Source organism: Trichoplusia ni, chromosome 15 (genome assembly GCF_003590095.1).
Source record: "Trichoplusia ni isolate ovarian cell line Hi5 chromosome 15, tn1, whole genome shotgun sequence".
NCBI classification, from domain to species: Eukaryota; Metazoa; Arthropoda; class Insecta; order Lepidoptera; family Noctuidae; genus Trichoplusia; species Trichoplusia ni.
Genome location: NC_039492.1, coordinates 9378036 through 9391891, shown reverse-complemented (window position 1 = coordinate 9391891; position 13856 = coordinate 9378036). Strand labels below are relative to the sequence as shown.

The window sequence follows — 13856 nt, the reverse complement described above, 5'->3', positions numbered from 1 at the left end:
GTCACTGTCTTTTCAGTTTTCACGGGATAATCCACTTTATTGACAGTGTCACTCGGTGACGTTTATTTATTTATATTTATTGCGATTATCCCGTTATAAATGGGCAAATCATAATAAACAATTAATTGAAATATGTATTTGCTTACCATTATATAATGCGTAAAGTTAACATTGACAATAGACTGATAAGGAAGCGACTAAGAGCTGTTCAAAAGAGGGCCATTGAAAGAGGCTTAAATGGGTTGATGAAACAATACAATTACATTTGTGATTACAACGATGTAGTCGAAACGAAACGGACTAATAAGAAGCTAGTTGTCTTAATTTTGTCGGCTTTTATAGTATTAGTGCTAAGCGTTAATTTCTTAAACAGTATTTTAAGTGCTAGATGTCTATTACCTAGTAATTACTTAGTGTGGGAGGCGACGCGGCCTCTCGCGGATTGTTGCTATTGTGAGAATGTTACGAAACCAATTATATTGTGGAACGTCACACGGCAAAATTTTGAAGTAAGATGCTATGCTAAAAATATACATGCCTTTCTAATACATTTTTTTACTAGACCCTAACCGACCACGTGTTTTAGGAATATGCGTACATGCGGAGACCCATTATAGTTAAAAATGCAATAAAAAACTGGCGAGCTACCAAAGAGTTTAGTTATAACATGTTTAAGAGGCTGTATGAGGAGACGGAGGGCAGCTATGAGAGTCTTGAGGAAGGATGTCAGTTCCTCAATTTTAAAACAGATCTATTTAGCCTTAAGGAGGTCTTCAGTATGCCAGATGCTAGAGTAAGGAATGATGATGGGCAAAAGCCCTGGTATGTGGGATGGTAAGTCAGAAAAAATATCATGATGATCACCTTTAGTTTTTACCCCCCAAGATGGATTGTAAATACAAACTTCTTGAAAAGTCTACTAACATGGTTCAAAAAGTGTAGTATATTATAGTATTGAGTCTTTATGGGGTACTTCATGCTCATTGTGGATAAATATGAAATATGATAAACCCCCTCAATTTGAAAGCAAATGAAAAAAAAAACAACATTCTGTTAAATGGTGCAGTTAATTGTTTCTTATTTTTCAGGGGTAACTGCCACCCAGATATTTTGGCAAAGGTCAGACAGTATTACAATATTCCAGAATTTTTACCTGAGGATGCAGAGTTTCCTGCCACTGAAAATATATTTTTCGGATTTGAAATTGGAGCTGTAATGCATGTACGTATGTTGTTTAAAAATTGATCAATCAGCTAGCTGATAAATGATTGATTTATAGGCATTAAATATGAAATTTAGTTTTACTAATAATTTAAATAAGTAAAAAGAAAGTTTCCATTTTGTACTTTTTTTTCACAGTTGGATTATATACCAAGACTGATGTGGCAAGGTCAGGTGCTAGGCAACAAGACATGGTCTATAGCACCGGTGCCAGAGTGTGACCATGTCTGCCATAAGTTTGACTATTATGTGGAGCCTGGAGATGTTGGTGGGTACATTAATGATTATATTTCCAGTATCAGTAAAAAAAGTTAGCCTACTAAATAGGCTTTTTTACTAATTAATTAATTTACTCTTATTTCAGTCTTATTGGACACTCGCGTGTGGTACCACTCTACAACTATACCGAAGGGTCAATTTTCTCTGACAGTGCAATCAGAGTACGGATGAAATAACAGATTACACATATTACGCCAAGACTTAGTACAAAAGTGTTCTGTAACATATCTAGATGCCAAATTATACACGTTTTATACAAGCTATTTATTATCTTCGATATATTGCATTAATGTGCCATTTATACCTATGTAGTGCAACTATATTTTGCTTTTAAGCATTTTTTGTTTTTATACATATACCTATTTATTTTTCACTATTGTGTTTTTTTATAAAATAAAGGTTTATAAGTTTTTCATTTGTTTTATTTGTTTGCCTTGAAAAGTAAGCAATGACTTGCAGTGATAAAAAAATATTGGTTATAATGAATGAGCCACGAGTTTCTTGTTACTATTAGGGTGAATTGGAAACTGAAATAGCAGCAGTGCGCAGCGGCCGAAAGAGCAGTGGCTGAACCAGGCTCGTGTAACCTCGCTGTTTGTCTTTTAAATGACAACTGAAATAAATTTGAACATAATATATTCAAAATCATTGGTTTTGCCTCATATCACCATTTCATAACATATTTCCTGTAGTTTTCAAACATTTGAGTACTTGCACAGTCGGGAGGCGAAATTTAATAGATGTCGCATGAGGCTCACGTAAGCCAACGCTTACTGGCATGAAATACAAAAAGCAAGCCGCTCATTCTCAACTAATAATACTGCAGAACCTGTTATAGCAGGTATATTTCTAATCATGTATAAACTTAAACCATCGCTAGTGAAATAAGATCTGTGATGACTTCTTTCGTATTATGTTACGGGAAATAAAATAAACCACTGCATAAATATTCAAAACGTTTTATTCGTCTAATTCTATGATCAAAAGTTTTGACTGGAGGATTGACTTGCCCAACGATTTAGACTTAAAATGGATATTTATAAAACCACACATGATGATGATGATATTAAAAGGTAAGAATAGGAAAATGTTAATACATTTGTTGGGCACCCCAATCCTTCACTCACGTTACATTGTAAAGTTCACATAAAGAGATCAGGTTTGAAACTCGGGGGACAATAAGCTCACGACGGACGTGCAGACAGTGGCACATCATATGAATATTATTATTACACTAGCGGTATTGTATGTACAGCTCACTGAACCCAAATGCGCGAAATGCAAACTTACAATAATAATAAATAATTTTTCATGTTATGACCAGATAGATGCCAGATTGTATGGACAATTTTAATTGACATGGCATAATGATTTTATCACAAAATTAAAATGGTACTATTACATTGTACCAATTGAAATGGACACATTTACATTTAAAATTTATATTGCAACTACCCAATCGGCTGATAGGAAGGTAGACACAGCAATGGACAGAGAAGATTCACGAATATAAGATGATTAGAATAGTTGCCAGACGCCGAGGACTGCATCCTTTATGGCTTCGATGTACTGTGCCGGCACCCAGTACACCCAATACCGGGAGGCTTCAGTGGGCCCTAGCTGGAGGCCCTGTCAAACACAAGAGACATTAAGACTTATTGTAAAACATGATAGTTTACATTGTTTTTCAAACTGATGAAATGCTTACCATGATATGATACTCTTCATGTTCCTTGATTGGTTCAGATGTGATGCCTAGAAACAAAAAAACATCATTATTCAAAGCTAAATGACGCATATAGTAAGTATGTATTAAAATTTTATTTGATTGTGGGCAAATGTTAAGATCTATTCATACATGTTGGTATACATACTTTTAATAGAAGCCATGGCTAGTTTTTCAGTGCGCTCTTTGGTTCCAATCCAGAGCTGATCCTGCTCATGTTTGAATGTCAGCCTCACTTTGCCTCCATGTTTGTTCAGCATGCCACTGAGAGGAACTGGGGGGAGAGGCTCCTATAAAATAAAACCCACAAATGTTAATAAATCTTGGTTGCAAAGCCTTGACTAAGACAGCTATTGCCATGCATAGGAATAAAATTTGATTCACTTTTTTTTACTGTGATATTATGACCTGTGCTTTAGCTGACTATGCTGTAGCACATATAACTGATAATTAGGTATTTAAATAAAAAATGTGACTTACCTTGACTCCCTTAATACCAGGCATGACATCAGGAGGGATCCCCTTATCCAGAACTTTCCTGTGGATCTTCTGAACACAGAGTGGCTCCTTACTTGATGCCGCGCTGGCCTTCTCATCTGCTATTTCCTAAAATAGAAAAATGACATGGCAAAAATTATTAGTTTTAGGACTAAAACAACAAGACCAAGGAATTTTAATAATTAAACATAGTTTAGATTAGAACTTACAAGATTTAAATTGGTATAACATTTGATCATTTTTCAAATAAGAAAATAGTGGGAATAAGACAGTTTTGTTTACATACCTTTTGTGCACTCTTCATAGCTAAAATGTCGTCCATTTTGGATCCCACCAGCATTACTTTGCCTCCCTTCACGATGCCCGACTGCCGCAGCGTCATGTTGTCCTTGGCCATGCCCTTAATTATTAATTTCTGAGCTGATTGCTGCACGCCGCATATTCGCTCCAAGTGCGCTTTTAAATCTACCACAGTCGCATCGTACGCGAACGTTATGTCATGTTTCGCTTTATTAAAAACTACTGTAAATTCGATCTGTTCCGGAATCTCACACAGCTCTGTGTCCTCAGAGGTTTCTGATGTGCATGCCGCCGCACTCTCCGCGGGAGCTTCAATGTGTGATTTTTCGCTCTCCACATTTGGCTTGTTTTCTGGAGCAGGCTTCGACGTGCCATTGGCTATTGAATTTGGATCTCGATTCTCTGTTGAGTCTCCCTTCTCTGATGCTAGTAAATAACATCAAAACGTGAGTTTGCAAAAATTCTAGAACAAAAGGTCTCGCTGTGCTGGTCTACAAAGACTGTCAAATAAGAAATTTACGCCAAAAATGAACTAACATGTATGAATACTTACCAATATATTCCATAGTTTTGACTAAATTGTAATTGAGAGTTATTAAAATAACAAAAACGCTATTGTATCGTAGTTGTTTTGAAAAAATAATTAAAATACAGCCGACTGGCTGACGTGAAGCAACAAATTTTTTGCACAGATTAAACAATTTTTTTATTCATGTTTTGGTAGGTACGTCTGGAAACCAATCGATATACCGAGCATTCGCGGTGTTCTTACCAACTTTCACAAATAACTAAAATACTATATTTATTTAACACTTTTGTTGAATAGTATTAAATATTTTTGTTAATTATGATACAACACCATTATTGCTTGAAATAATTATGGGTACTATATTATAGTATAGTTCAGATCTTTTTGAGGCGAAATAGCACAGTATTTGAATTTACTCAATACTATTAGTAGCATTTACTTTCTTGGAGTTAAAATAGAAGACAGTATTGGAATTACTTTGAAGGCATCATTGAGGTCATATATTATCTGGCGTCAGAAGTCAAAGTCAATAAGTTATGAGGCTGAATTGGGAGCCCATTTTTAACTACATAAGGAAAAACAAGCAACACAAGCACAAAGACAGACACAAACACCCACGCAAAACACAATTACACATGATATTATGCTTGTTTTTTGTATTATTGTCAAATGCTTTAAATATCCATACTTGTAGTAGATAAAATTATTATTTTTTACTTTTTCTTTTGTTTTGTTTTAATGTCGCTAGGTTTACTGGACTCTTCTCGCTTAGCTTCTATAAACGAAGACAAGATTTTTTTATTAATGCAACGATTAACTCACGTAAATGTGTAGGTTTATCTTTTTTAGTTGTATTTTTTTATGTATAATAATGTTTTTCGCATAATAATCAGTTTTTTTTTCAATGAAATAAAGTTGTTATGTTTAACGATATCGGCCAACTACGACAGATTGTTAACGCAGATTCAGGTGAGATTTAAATATTGTGTTTTCATTATCTTGTTTGATTTTTTGGTGGATGATACCTTATGAGATTGGCTGTAACCCGTTGTGTTTAAAATTGTTCGTAGTAATGATATCATCTGTGGACTACTCTGTATTTGTCTATGGTGATTATTTTCCGTTTCCATGGCGGCCAATTTGTAAACAATGATCATAGTGCGCTCAATAAAATTTATGTTTACAGTTTACGACATCACTTTATAAAATGAGTTTTAACCTTGATGATCCTCTAGCTGGAATTCTCAGTGACGGCAGCGATGATAGTTTTTTTGATGACGATGTTTTGGGCAAGAAGAAGCCAAACAAGAAAAAAAGTACACCAACTATTGAAAAGAAAAATGCTTTGTTTGATTTAGGGAATGTTGATGTAACAAAGCCCGGAACTAACACCGCAGAGAAAAAAGATTCTTTATACGATCTTGAAGCCAAGAAATCCCCAACGCCGTTCAAGCGGAGTGCGTCAAAAGAGTCTATAAAATTTTCACAATCGGAGCCTAAAGTTAAGGCTGGGCTCGATAAAATTGACGTAGGTAAATCACCAGCCAAGTCTAAGGTGAGTACGAGTGCCGATAAACTCGACTTTCTGAGTGAACTAGGAGGAAGTAAAAAAGAATTAAACAAGACTATAGAAAAAGGAAAAAGTTCTCAGTCATTGCTCGATGATATTTTGGGTGGTTCTTCAACAAAAACCGGTGGGTCCAGTCAAACCACGAGGCCCGTCACTGCCGCAAAGAGCCAAGAGTTTGATTTTGATTCTATTTTAGGAAAAAGCGAAACTAAGACTTCTGCATCGAGCAAAAGTGTGCCTCAGAAATCTATAATAAAGGATAGTGCAAAAGATGAAAAGGATGCCCCTGTAAAGAAAGGTAAGTCAACTGAAGACTGGCTTGGTATATTTCAAGATAAAGATGACGGGAATAATGATTTTGAAGACGACGCTGGTATGCCTTCGTGGTTGGTTGGGGGTGACTCTAAGAAGAAAAAGGCTGAAGATAAAAAGAGCGTTAATAAGACTGAACCAATCAAAGAGAAACCTAAGCCTGAACCTGAGGAAATTAATGAACCTGAAGTAGAAAAACCCATTACGGAATCCAAAAGGGATGTGGAAGCGATGGAGCCAATTCCTAAATTAGTTTTGCCTGGGAATATGTTAGCCGGAAGTAATGAAGATATCACAACGGAAGGCGCCACTCTCTACATGCAGCAACAGGAGTCGCAGATCATGGTCGCGTTGCAGCTGAAAGCACAGGAAGAGAAACTTGCTGCAATGCAGAGTGAGTAACATTAATTCACGTAGTGATGAATTTCAATATTTACCAAAAGCACTCTCCCATATTTTTGGATACTGTTTTTATTTTATACGTATTTATATACTAACGAAATGCTTGCTTTAGCACTGCAATTGAATTTGGCGTTATCTTTAGCATTAAGATGTTTACTGAAGAATATATTGAATTTCACGAACTTCAACCCATATGATAGTATCTTAAAGAACGCGACATTGTTGCAGTTCGTCAGAAAGAAAGCCAGCGTGTTCAACGTGAGGCTGTAATGGCGCAACACGCGCAACTGGACGCCATGCTGCGGCGGCAAGCGGAGAACAGGCAACAGATGCAGACCATCATAGCTGCTCATCAAGAAAGGATCACGCAGAGAATTAAGGTCTCTTCCCTTTTAAAACAAGACTTTCCAAAACGAGACATTTGCGCAGTAATAATATTGAGCCATCATGTATTTTGTTCATTTCAGGCATTGCTGGGTACAGAAAATTTGGAGAACGAAGACGCTACGAATTATAATGAAGAAATTCAATCTGTTGGAGATCATAAAGAACCACCGCACATGCGTGAAAAGAAACAATTATTGCAACTTGTGCAGTCACTGCAGGAAAACCACGACAAGGAGATAGATCTCATGGAAACATCGTACAGGTAAACAGGATTTCTCTGCCGACTTTTGATCTCCAATTTGTTTTTACGCTTAAAGTTACAAATACATTGCTTTTACCAGATCATCCAAAATTTTCTAAATACTTTTGTCTTTTTGTCCATCCGCTGTATTCATAAGCGATTCACTAGAATGAGTTACGATTGTAGTTACTTAGGCAGCCACAGAACTGTTTTCTTCATTTTCCAGGAGACAACTGGCGTTTCTCGAAGTATCTCTCAATCATTCGGAAGAAAGAATGAAAGAGGAGAGCGAGAAATTAGTCAAGTTCTATACAGAGAAGATTAATTGGTTGGAGGAACATCATTACTTGTACAAGAAACTGACAGAGGACAATCTAGCAGCTTTGACGGATAGGCACAAATCGGAAAACGAAATGCTTAGACAGCAGCACTTGGACAATGTGAAGGTCTTACAGGAACACCATGCGGCTCTCATGGAAAATATTAAGTGAGTAAAGGTAAAGCAAAATACCAAAAAAATCAGTCTGTCTGGAATGAAATCGGTACCACATGTAGTTAGTAGCTTTATAACTTTAGCTTGTGTATTCAATGTGTTATCGATTTCCCTCTATGCTTCATAATACTTGCCAAACGAATATGATTCTATGAGAAAAAAAAAACGAATGTTACAATAATAATGGATAGGGTCGAATGTAATCTACTTGAAATATTTATCAGAAAGGCAGTAAAACAAGAGCAGATCGTCATACAAGATTCAGCGAGTTTCTCCTCAGATTTAAAGGATTTGGTGACAGATGTGAAGCAAAACAACGCTCAGTGCCATGAACTACTAGAGAAGGTCCAAGCTTTGACTGAAAATAGTGAAAAGAGGAATGATACTAGTGTACAAGTCAGAGAGGCTCAGATAACCGGTACGATTAAGTTGGCATTTCATTTTAAAATATAGGGAGTGGACAGCCTAAAAATAGGCATTGTAAAGTTTACGTTTAATGAAATTTCGATTTTCCAGATATGATTCAACAGTTAAAGAAAGAGCGTGAAAATTTCGACACTGAAAAAGCTGAAAATAGGGAAACTATAAAAATGTTGGAGACGAGACTACGACAGATGACATCGGTAAGAAATAAAATTACTTAGATATTATAAATAGTGGTAATGTACTTAATTAATTTAAAACTTACATGTCCTACGTAGATGATTGAAGAAGAATCAGCAACTCTTAAACAGAAGAGAATGGAGTTTGAATTCGAAAAGGCGACATTTAATAAGCAGACTGAATTTGCTAAGAATGTTCTGAAAAAACAAGATGAAGAAATCAAGGTAAATACTAAAATAGTCGAACAGGTTTTTGATTTAATAATAAAATTACTGATGAGGTTGAATTTCCTGTAGATGTTGCGGGAGGAAATTCAGAAGGAGTATCAGGAGAAGACTACGAAGATTGATGAAGAGAAGGCCAAAGCTGTGAAAGACAGTGCAGCACTTGCCAGAGAAAAAGTCACCATACAGAACTTGAGACAAGAGTTAGAGGTGTGGAAACAAGTTTCGATGATTTAGAATACTTTTCTTTTTACTGTTACTTTACGGAATTTCATGGGATTGAATGTAATATTTTGAATACTTTTGCAGAAAATGAAGGCCCAGCTTCAAGCTCAATTAGAGGAAGTAGCAGAGGACAGATCGAAACTAAATGTGGAGAAGCAACAAATGCATATGGAGGAGCAAAGGATTTTGGCTAAGTGTGTTCGGAAAATTATGTTACAACAATTGTTTGCCATTAAAATTCTTTGTCCTGCTGAGATTTTCATTGTATCATGCTTTATTTTTGATAATTTTGTTCTTTTCCACTTTTAGGAGTCGCGACTTAGATCTTCTAGCAAAAACAGCGGTAGAAAAACAATCACAAGCGGACAAAAAGTACTCAGAAGCAGAATTTCTTCAACGGAAATACGAAGAACGAATAAGAAGGATACAAGAGCACGTTGTATCTCTAAACTCCAGAGAAAAACAGATTGCTAGAGAGAAGCTAGCTCTGTCTAGAGAAAGATTAAATCTCCACAACGAGAGGAAAGAAGTCGAGAGTAGACAGCAATGTTCCCTTTGCAAGTCAAGCAAAAACTTTCCACAATACTCAAACTTTACATTTCCGGAGTCCTTCATGAATATTCCAGTTACGAGAGACATTAACAGTTCTAACATGACGACGGCCATGAATGCTATTGAAGAGGAGATGGCTCACCTAATGGGCAGGAACTTAAATTTGAGGCACAGTGCCGGTATTGGGGACTTGAGCCAACATGAAGACAGGTTTCAGAGTGATGAGAAGCAGAGCAGGCAGTTCCCATCGGATACCACGCCGGCCGAGTCGGGGGCTTTTAAAGTAAGTTGAGTGAAGTTTTTTGGGAATTTTAAGCAAGGTATCTGAATGAACATCTTGTAACTAAAGTATCGGAAGACGGGTGAACAGGACTTGCAGGATAATAGTAATATTTTCCCTTAGTCCTTTACAGGATGACGTAGTTTCGCAAGTAGTAGACAATATGTACATTACCCTCTTTTAGCGACGTCGGTTAATCGGGTATCAACTACATCTCTACCAAATTTCATCAAATCCGTTCACTCTTTGTGTTCTGGGTGTGTTATATAGGTTAGTTAGGTTAGGTTGATATATAATGTTTTTACATATCTGAAGTCATATGGTTTTTTCCCATGGGAGTATCGAACCCTGGTCTAGTTGCTTGAGCTATTATGCCAAGTTGACATACGATAACTTATGCAGTCTTCTTTTTCTTCAAAATGAATTTGTATTTCAGGATTTTATGGATCCAAAATTCATGATGCTACGTCTAGATGTACAGAAGGTTTTAAGTAATTTGGATCAAAATAAAAAGGATGAAATTGTCGAAATCGCAGCTGAAGATCACTTCGATGATTAAATAAATTGTAAATGTAAGAAAGATAAAAAGACTGAATCTGTATTAATTGGTTTAATTTACTCTGATGACTGTTATAGTACATCCTTTGTTATTACATTTATGAATTGTGTTATCAAAATGTACACAAATACCTATAGCTATATGCTCAGTATGCTAACTTATCTATAAATATTTCATTGTAAAAATATAGGTACATGATCTTTCTTACGATATAATTATTGTTTTAGGTACTAGGGTATATAGTTAGACGTAATTTACAATTATGAATACATTTCTTAATAATGGCTCCAATTTATAATACAAGGATGCTTCAAAGGCGCTTTCAATACGGTTATTATCTATTTGGCTATTGTACACGGGGTAACTTAAGTTTCTGTTAATCGATGACTTTTGGTTTTCAAGTGGTTGCTGCCATAAAAAATCAGATGGTTCGTTAAAGCACCGTTAACGGGTATCAGAAACTAGCGTTGTCTCGTGTATGAGCGGCCTTATATTTAGATAATATAGGTTGTTACAATTACCTTAGTTGGTCATGGATTGAAAGTGATTTTGAAGTACCCGTAAATTTATTGCGTAGTAAAAAAACAATAAAAAACATTATACATGTACAAACTACGCACCCATGTTCATCATTCGCACAGTCTTTCATAAAATTGCTTTAAGTAGTTATAATTAATATCTTCATGGACGGCCTGGCCTTGTCGATTATACAATAATTCAATAACATTCATCTATTTTGCACAGATCTAAATTAAAATCCAAATAAATTATATATTACTTAATATTAACCGACAACTGAATAAGAAGCATTATTTTTGAGATAATAACAAGGAACGATATTTTCTCTTAAGTTAGAAATGCTTACTACATTTTACTATACACAATATTTACAATACTTCTCCTTACATTATATTGACACCTCTATCATATGGAGCAAGGTTTCTCTTTCGAGAATTCCTTTGCTAAGTTATAAATCTATTTTCCAAGTACAGAACACTGAGCTTTACAAACAAGAAAGCCATTAACGATAATTTAAACGATTATCTTTCTTATCACAGTAACAATATCATTTGACATCAAGAAAATATAAAATTTAAAACGTTGATAATTTATAATAGAAATATATTGATAAAACATGTCCAAATAAATTGAATTTTAATTGAAATAACAAATTATAATGAAATTTAATATTTAAAGATATTGTATTTCCTAGAGACATATGTTATGACCTGGTGTCGCCCGGCTTCTGTTGGTACTTCACTTCGAGGAGCTGAGGGTAATTCTCTACGATAGACAATAAGATCCCGTCGATGTAGTTCCTCAGTTGAACATTTACGTCTTGTTGTTCCTTTAAAGCTTTCTGCAGCTGTAAAAACATACATTTCAATTATTGTCGATCAAGTGCTAAGGTACATTCAACACTCAAGCGGTGTGTGGGTTCGTGTGTTGGGGCATGCATTGTGACTAGTAGAGTGACATTATTGGGTGATAGGCAAGCATTCCTATAAAGTATGAAAAAGGTACATATCGTCCCAAACGTATGTCATAGTTAATTTGTTATGAAGCATGCAAGTTAGCGGTAATCTAAAGGTACAGGACATGCACAGTTAGTAAAAATTTCGTACCTTTTCCATCTCTATGCTGAGATCAGATTGTGTATCGTTACCATCGAGCTGCAAAAATGCATACATGACATATAGGCAATTGTTCCGAACGAGTCAATCAGGCTTCGTAAAGCAAAGCATCGCGACATGAGTACTGTGAATGTTATAAAGCCAAATTCTATAATATTTTATCGAACCTTGTGAATTTAAAATTGTTTATAATTCAAGCTAGAAGCACCCTTATGGTTGGATCATATTGTAACCCTTTTGAGTGGTGAAAAGCTTATGTGAATGCCTCAAGACAATAGTTTTGTGAAAACATTTTTTTCGACACAGAAAACATTGAACAAGTATGCTAAAAACATTTTTTAAATCTACTAAAGTGGGTTGTAACAATAGATAGGTCATATATATTGTGTCATTATCGAGTTCATCACGAAGGCAAGAATTGGCATCCGAATGCATTGTAAACTAACTTGTTTCAAGCAAGTATAAACAAGCGTAGATGAGGCCACTGAACGAAAAAAAAAATGCTGCGTGTTTTCTGCCTGTCGAACGAATCTATATAGGATTACTGCTCAAATAGCAAGGCAAGAAGGTGCCTTGGTGGAATATGTGGAAGACTTTCAGCCACTTGAAGGTGGTATATGTGGAAGACTTTCAGCGAAAGAAATTCAGCGAATAATGATCATTGTGGATTGCATAATATGAAATGACATAATTGTACTGATCTCAAATGAATTTCGGCAAGCCTAAAAGCAGCCTCAAGGCAGACACAAAAGAGGTAAGTTGTCTGGCCTCATCTTTGTTAAGCAGAAGATTAATATTTACCTCATCGTCACTCATCTGTGAGAGTTCGTGCGCGAGTGAGTTAGTTCCCACTAGTGGGCCGCTGACGCCGTCCAGCAGGCTGCGGCCCTCCTCCACTCCACGCGTCAGGATCTGAGCTTGTAATTCTTCTTGTGCCTCTGATAAAGCTGAAAAGAAAAATACAATTTAACTTTTTGGACGAACCAGGAATAACCGATAGGACAAAACTAAAATGTTATTTAAATCAGACTTTGGAAATTACCAAAAGTAAACTAAAGGCTAAGAGATTTGTCGATGGAAACCAGCATTGATTGCCGTCAATTTCAATAGCTTGCGTCTGTGTAGACAGATGTGTATGTAGGGAGCCATATGCGTATGTAAGAACTACAATACATCATGAAAACAATGTCGGTATCCCCCCGGGATGGCCATTGTGTAAAAAAACTTGTAGCCTGCAACCAGTCTTTAACGGAAATTGCTCTATAATTAGCATAGAAGTCGTTTCAGTTTATACAATTGAGCGTAAGAACTGAACACGTGTTTCAACTGATGTTGGCACTTGAATATTATAAGTTATAAATATTTTTTATGTCGCATTCATACTGTCCACGCTTTATGCTATTAGATTTGGTTTTCAAGGCAAAGAGTTCATTTCATAACTTGGATTTGTTGTGGAGCATGGCCATTACTAATAGACATTAACTAAATCATAATAATATATTGAATATCAAAACCAGAAGCAGGTACATTATGAAAGTCAAATAAATATTTATTTCACATCATTCCAATTATATCGACAGCTGCACAATGGCGCATCAGTAACGACAATTTAGATCGTAATAAAAATGGATGAGTCAATTGAATGGACAGCATGTACTCTCATTTGAATGGTCTCCAGATGAATATGAATTCATGACCACGGTCACAAGTTAGAACGTGATCGAAAATTACTTTCTATACTAAGATTACTTAGTAAGCACACACAGCATGGCATAGTCCCATGATCAGTTCAGAGACCTGAACCTCTGCTTGATGGCCTAA

The 13856-nt window shown here is 35.8% G+C and overlaps 4 protein-coding genes across 12 annotated transcripts in view; 2 read left to right on the top strand and 2 right to left on the bottom strand.

Moving 5' to 3' along the window:
- Positions 1–13: 13 nt before the first annotated feature.
- LOC113501050 lies at positions 14–1873 on the top strand. Its single transcript, XM_026882036.1, has 5 exons — positions 14–509; positions 587–834; positions 1089–1221; positions 1360–1489; positions 1586–1873. The coding sequence occupies exons 1-5, from the start codon at positions 156–158 to the stop codon at positions 1669–1671; spliced, it is 951 nt and encodes a 316-aa protein (XP_026737837.1). The 5' UTR covers positions 14–155; the 3' UTR covers positions 1672–1873.
- A 570-nt stretch (positions 1874–2443) lies between these two features.
- LOC113501051 (ubiquitin domain-containing protein UBFD1-like) lies at positions 2444–5015 on the bottom strand. Its single transcript, XM_026882037.1, has 6 exons — positions 4578–5015; positions 4011–4450; positions 3707–3832; positions 3375–3516; positions 3209–3255; positions 2444–3129 (listed from the first exon to the last, which is right to left on the bottom strand). Exons 1-6 carry the CDS (start codon positions 4588–4590, stop codon positions 3019–3021), a joined length of 879 nt encoding a protein of 292 aa, XP_026737838.1. The 5' UTR covers positions 4591–5015; the 3' UTR covers positions 2444–3018.
- A 16-nt stretch (positions 5016–5031) lies between these two features.
- LOC113501044 (fas-binding factor 1 homolog) lies at positions 5032–10430 on the top strand. The gene is made up of 11 exons (XM_026882022.1): positions 5032–6829; positions 7066–7217; positions 7305–7486; positions 7692–7952; positions 8183–8376; positions 8475–8581; positions 8660–8785; positions 8858–8995; positions 9095–9204; positions 9320–9845; positions 10279–10430. The coding sequence occupies exons 1-11, from the start codon at positions 5761–5763 to the stop codon at positions 10399–10401; spliced, it is 2988 nt and encodes a 995-aa protein (XP_026737823.1). The 5' UTR covers positions 5032–5760; the 3' UTR covers positions 10402–10430.
- A 7-nt stretch (positions 10431–10437) lies between these two features.
- LOC113501046 (rab11 family-interacting protein 4) overlaps positions 10438–13856 on the bottom strand; it is a 94690-nt gene continuing 91271 nt past the window's right edge. For 6 of the 9 annotated variants that reach the window (XM_026882031.1, XM_026882030.1, XM_026882027.1 and 3 more), the window contains 3 exons: positions 12837–12982; positions 12027–12074; positions 10438–11767 (listed from right to left, as the gene is read on the bottom strand). In XM_026882031.1, the coding sequence (XP_026737832.1) occupies positions 11624–11767; positions 12027–12074; positions 12837–12982 (338 nt within the window). In that variant the 3' untranslated portion in view covers positions 10438–11623. The remainder of the gene's footprint in view (positions 11768–12026; positions 12075–12836; positions 12983–13856) is intronic. The other 3 variants (XM_026882024.1, XM_026882025.1, XM_026882029.1) reach the window with 2 other exon arrangements.

What these genes read in the sequence shown, in the direction of transcription:
- LOC113501050 (XM_026882036.1), top strand. Translation starts at nt 156, where the DNA reads ATGCGTAAAGTTAACATTGACAATAGACTGATAAGGAAGCGACTAAGA. An exon ending in AAATTGGAGCTGTAATGCAT is followed by an intron (nt 1,222 to 1,359) that starts GTACGTATGTTG and finishes TTTTTTTCACAG; the next exon opens with TTGGATTATATACCAAGACT. An exon ending in TGTGGAGCCTGGAGATGTTG is followed by an intron (nt 1,490 to 1,585) that starts GTGGGTACATTA and finishes CTCTTATTTCAG; the next exon opens with TCTTATTGGACACTCGCGTG.
- LOC113501051 (XM_026882037.1), bottom strand. An exon ending in CTATGAAGAGTGCACAAAAG is followed by an intron (nt 3,833 to 4,010) that starts GTATGTAAACAA and finishes TTTCTATTTTAG; the next exon opens with GAAATAGCAGATGAGAAGGC. An exon ending in AGCCATGGCTTCTATTAAAA is followed by an intron (nt 3,256 to 3,374) that starts GTATGTATACCA and finishes TTTTGTTTCTAG; the next exon opens with GCATCACATCTGAACCAATC.
- LOC113501044 (XM_026882022.1), top strand. Translation starts at nt 5,761, where the DNA reads ATGAGTTTTAACCTTGATGATCCTCTAGCTGGAATTCTCAGTGACGGC. An exon ending in CAGAGAGGCTCAGATAACCG is followed by an intron (nt 8,377 to 8,474) that starts GTACGATTAAGT and finishes TCGATTTTCCAG; the next exon opens with ATATGATTCAACAGTTAAAG. An exon ending in ACTTGAGACAAGAGTTAGAG is followed by an intron (nt 8,996 to 9,094) that starts GTGTGGAAACAA and finishes ATACTTTTGCAG; the next exon opens with AAAATGAAGGCCCAGCTTCA.